Below are 1637 nucleotides of genomic sequence, written 5' to 3'. Positions count from 1 at the left end.
TTATAAATTTATTTATAGATTCATTTGGGATAAAAATCTTTATGATATTTGGTCATTCTGGCTAAGAACACAAGATACTTTTCCTTTCATTCATTCAAGATACCTTATGCCTCTCAGTGGTATTTTAAAGTTAACTTCATAAAGATCAATTGTGTAAAACTTTTTGTAGTTGCATGGAGATACTGGCAACTTTTTATTTAGATGAATTTTGAAAGATTAATTCTCAAAAAGAGAAAATTACAGTGTATATTTTTGAATCATTTCCTGTTGGAACTTCAGTTTGTATATACTAAAGGAACAAAAATTATACCAATAGTTGCTGATACTTTCTCACTTCAGAGAATTTTATTTCCTATAGCATCTTAAATGTACTAGAGGTATATGTTATTTATCATAATGAGGAATGTTTTATTAATTTTTATTTTACATAACATATCCTATTTTGTTTATTTTCTAGTTAATTTTGTCTTCTAAAGATGATGAAATTATTGAATATCAGCAAATGTTACATAACCTGAGGGAGAAACTTAAAAATGCCCAGCTTGATGCTGATAAAAGTAATGTTATGGCTCTACAGCAGGTAAAATCTTCTCAAAATTTGGTTTATCAACCCGTTTTATTAAAGTTGGAACTCTGAACAATGTCTTATTTATTATTAAATATATCATCTGTGCCTAATCTAGTGGATTGCACTACTAGGTGTATAATAAAGTCTTTTGAAATTTCTTACCATCTAGTCTCAAGGAAAAATTTAGAATTAACTTTAGAATTAGGGTTAGAGTTAGGACTAAATTATTTTGTTTATTTTTCTATGTTTACATGGATAATACATCGTTTCAGTTAGGAATTATTTAATAAGAAACTGAAAAAGTTTTAGAAATTTTAAAATATCTTAATACTCCGTTATTAAGGTTTATTATGTTGTATCTTAGTCCTGATGTATCCTATACAATGTGAAATAAGCTAAAAGTGTGGTTATAATTTGACTGTGAAAATATTTTAGTGAAAATGTATTCACATAGAAAGAAGTCACATTTTCATCATTTGTGCTGTAGTCACAGTCCAGAAGTTAAGGAATATTGAGAAGTATTTAGAGAATAAGAACAATGCAGGGGACAGTATTTTTTAATGAAGTTCTAAAGGGGTAAAAGGTAAGTGGAACAAAAGAGAAAACACAGGGCAAAGCACAAACATACAAAATGGTAAAAGATAAAATTAAATGGTTGATGAGGAAAAGTCACGTATAAGGAGTTGAAAGAAGCTACAAGTATTAGAGATTTCTAGAATTCCTATTTGCCAGAGTGTTAACCATTATATCCATCCTTCAGTATTGGAGTGACAGCAGTGTACCTAACACTGTGTTGTGCATTTGAGTTGTAAAAAATAATAAAAGGCATAATTTTACTATAAGAAAATATATTCTACAGTCTTATTAAAAAAAAAGAGACCTGCCTTTTTCTTTACCTTTAAAATGTATGTTACTGTGTAATGTTTTAAAATATTTTATAGGGTATACAGGAACGAGACAGTCAAATTAAGATGCTCACTGAACAAGTAGAACAATATACAAAAGATATGGAAAAAAATACTTTTATTATTGAAGATTTGAAAAATGAGCTCCACAGAAACAAAGGTAA

General features: G+C 28.1%; 1 protein-coding gene across 1 annotated transcript in view; it reads left to right on the top strand.

Annotated features, from left to right (window-relative positions):
- CEP290 (centrosomal protein 290kDa) overlaps positions 1-1637 on the top strand; it is a 144479-nt gene that overhangs the window by 40244 nt on the left and 102598 nt on the right. Inside the window, exons 6-7 of the mRNA XM_012651240.1 lie at positions 458-580; positions 1510-1633. Of these exons, the coding sequence (XP_012506694.1) occupies positions 458-580; positions 1510-1633 (247 nt within the window). The remainder of the gene's footprint in view (positions 1-457; positions 581-1509; positions 1634-1637) is intronic.

The sequence above is a fragment of the Propithecus coquereli genome, unplaced genomic scaffold, assembly GCF_000956105.1.
Source record: "Propithecus coquereli isolate 6110/MARCELLA unplaced genomic scaffold, Pcoq_1.0 Scaffold350, whole genome shotgun sequence".
Taxonomy (NCBI): Eukaryota; Metazoa; Chordata; class Mammalia; order Primates; family Indriidae; genus Propithecus; species Propithecus coquereli.
The sequence above is the reverse complement of the archived record's forward strand: the minus strand, read 5'-3'. Positions and strand labels throughout refer to the sequence as shown.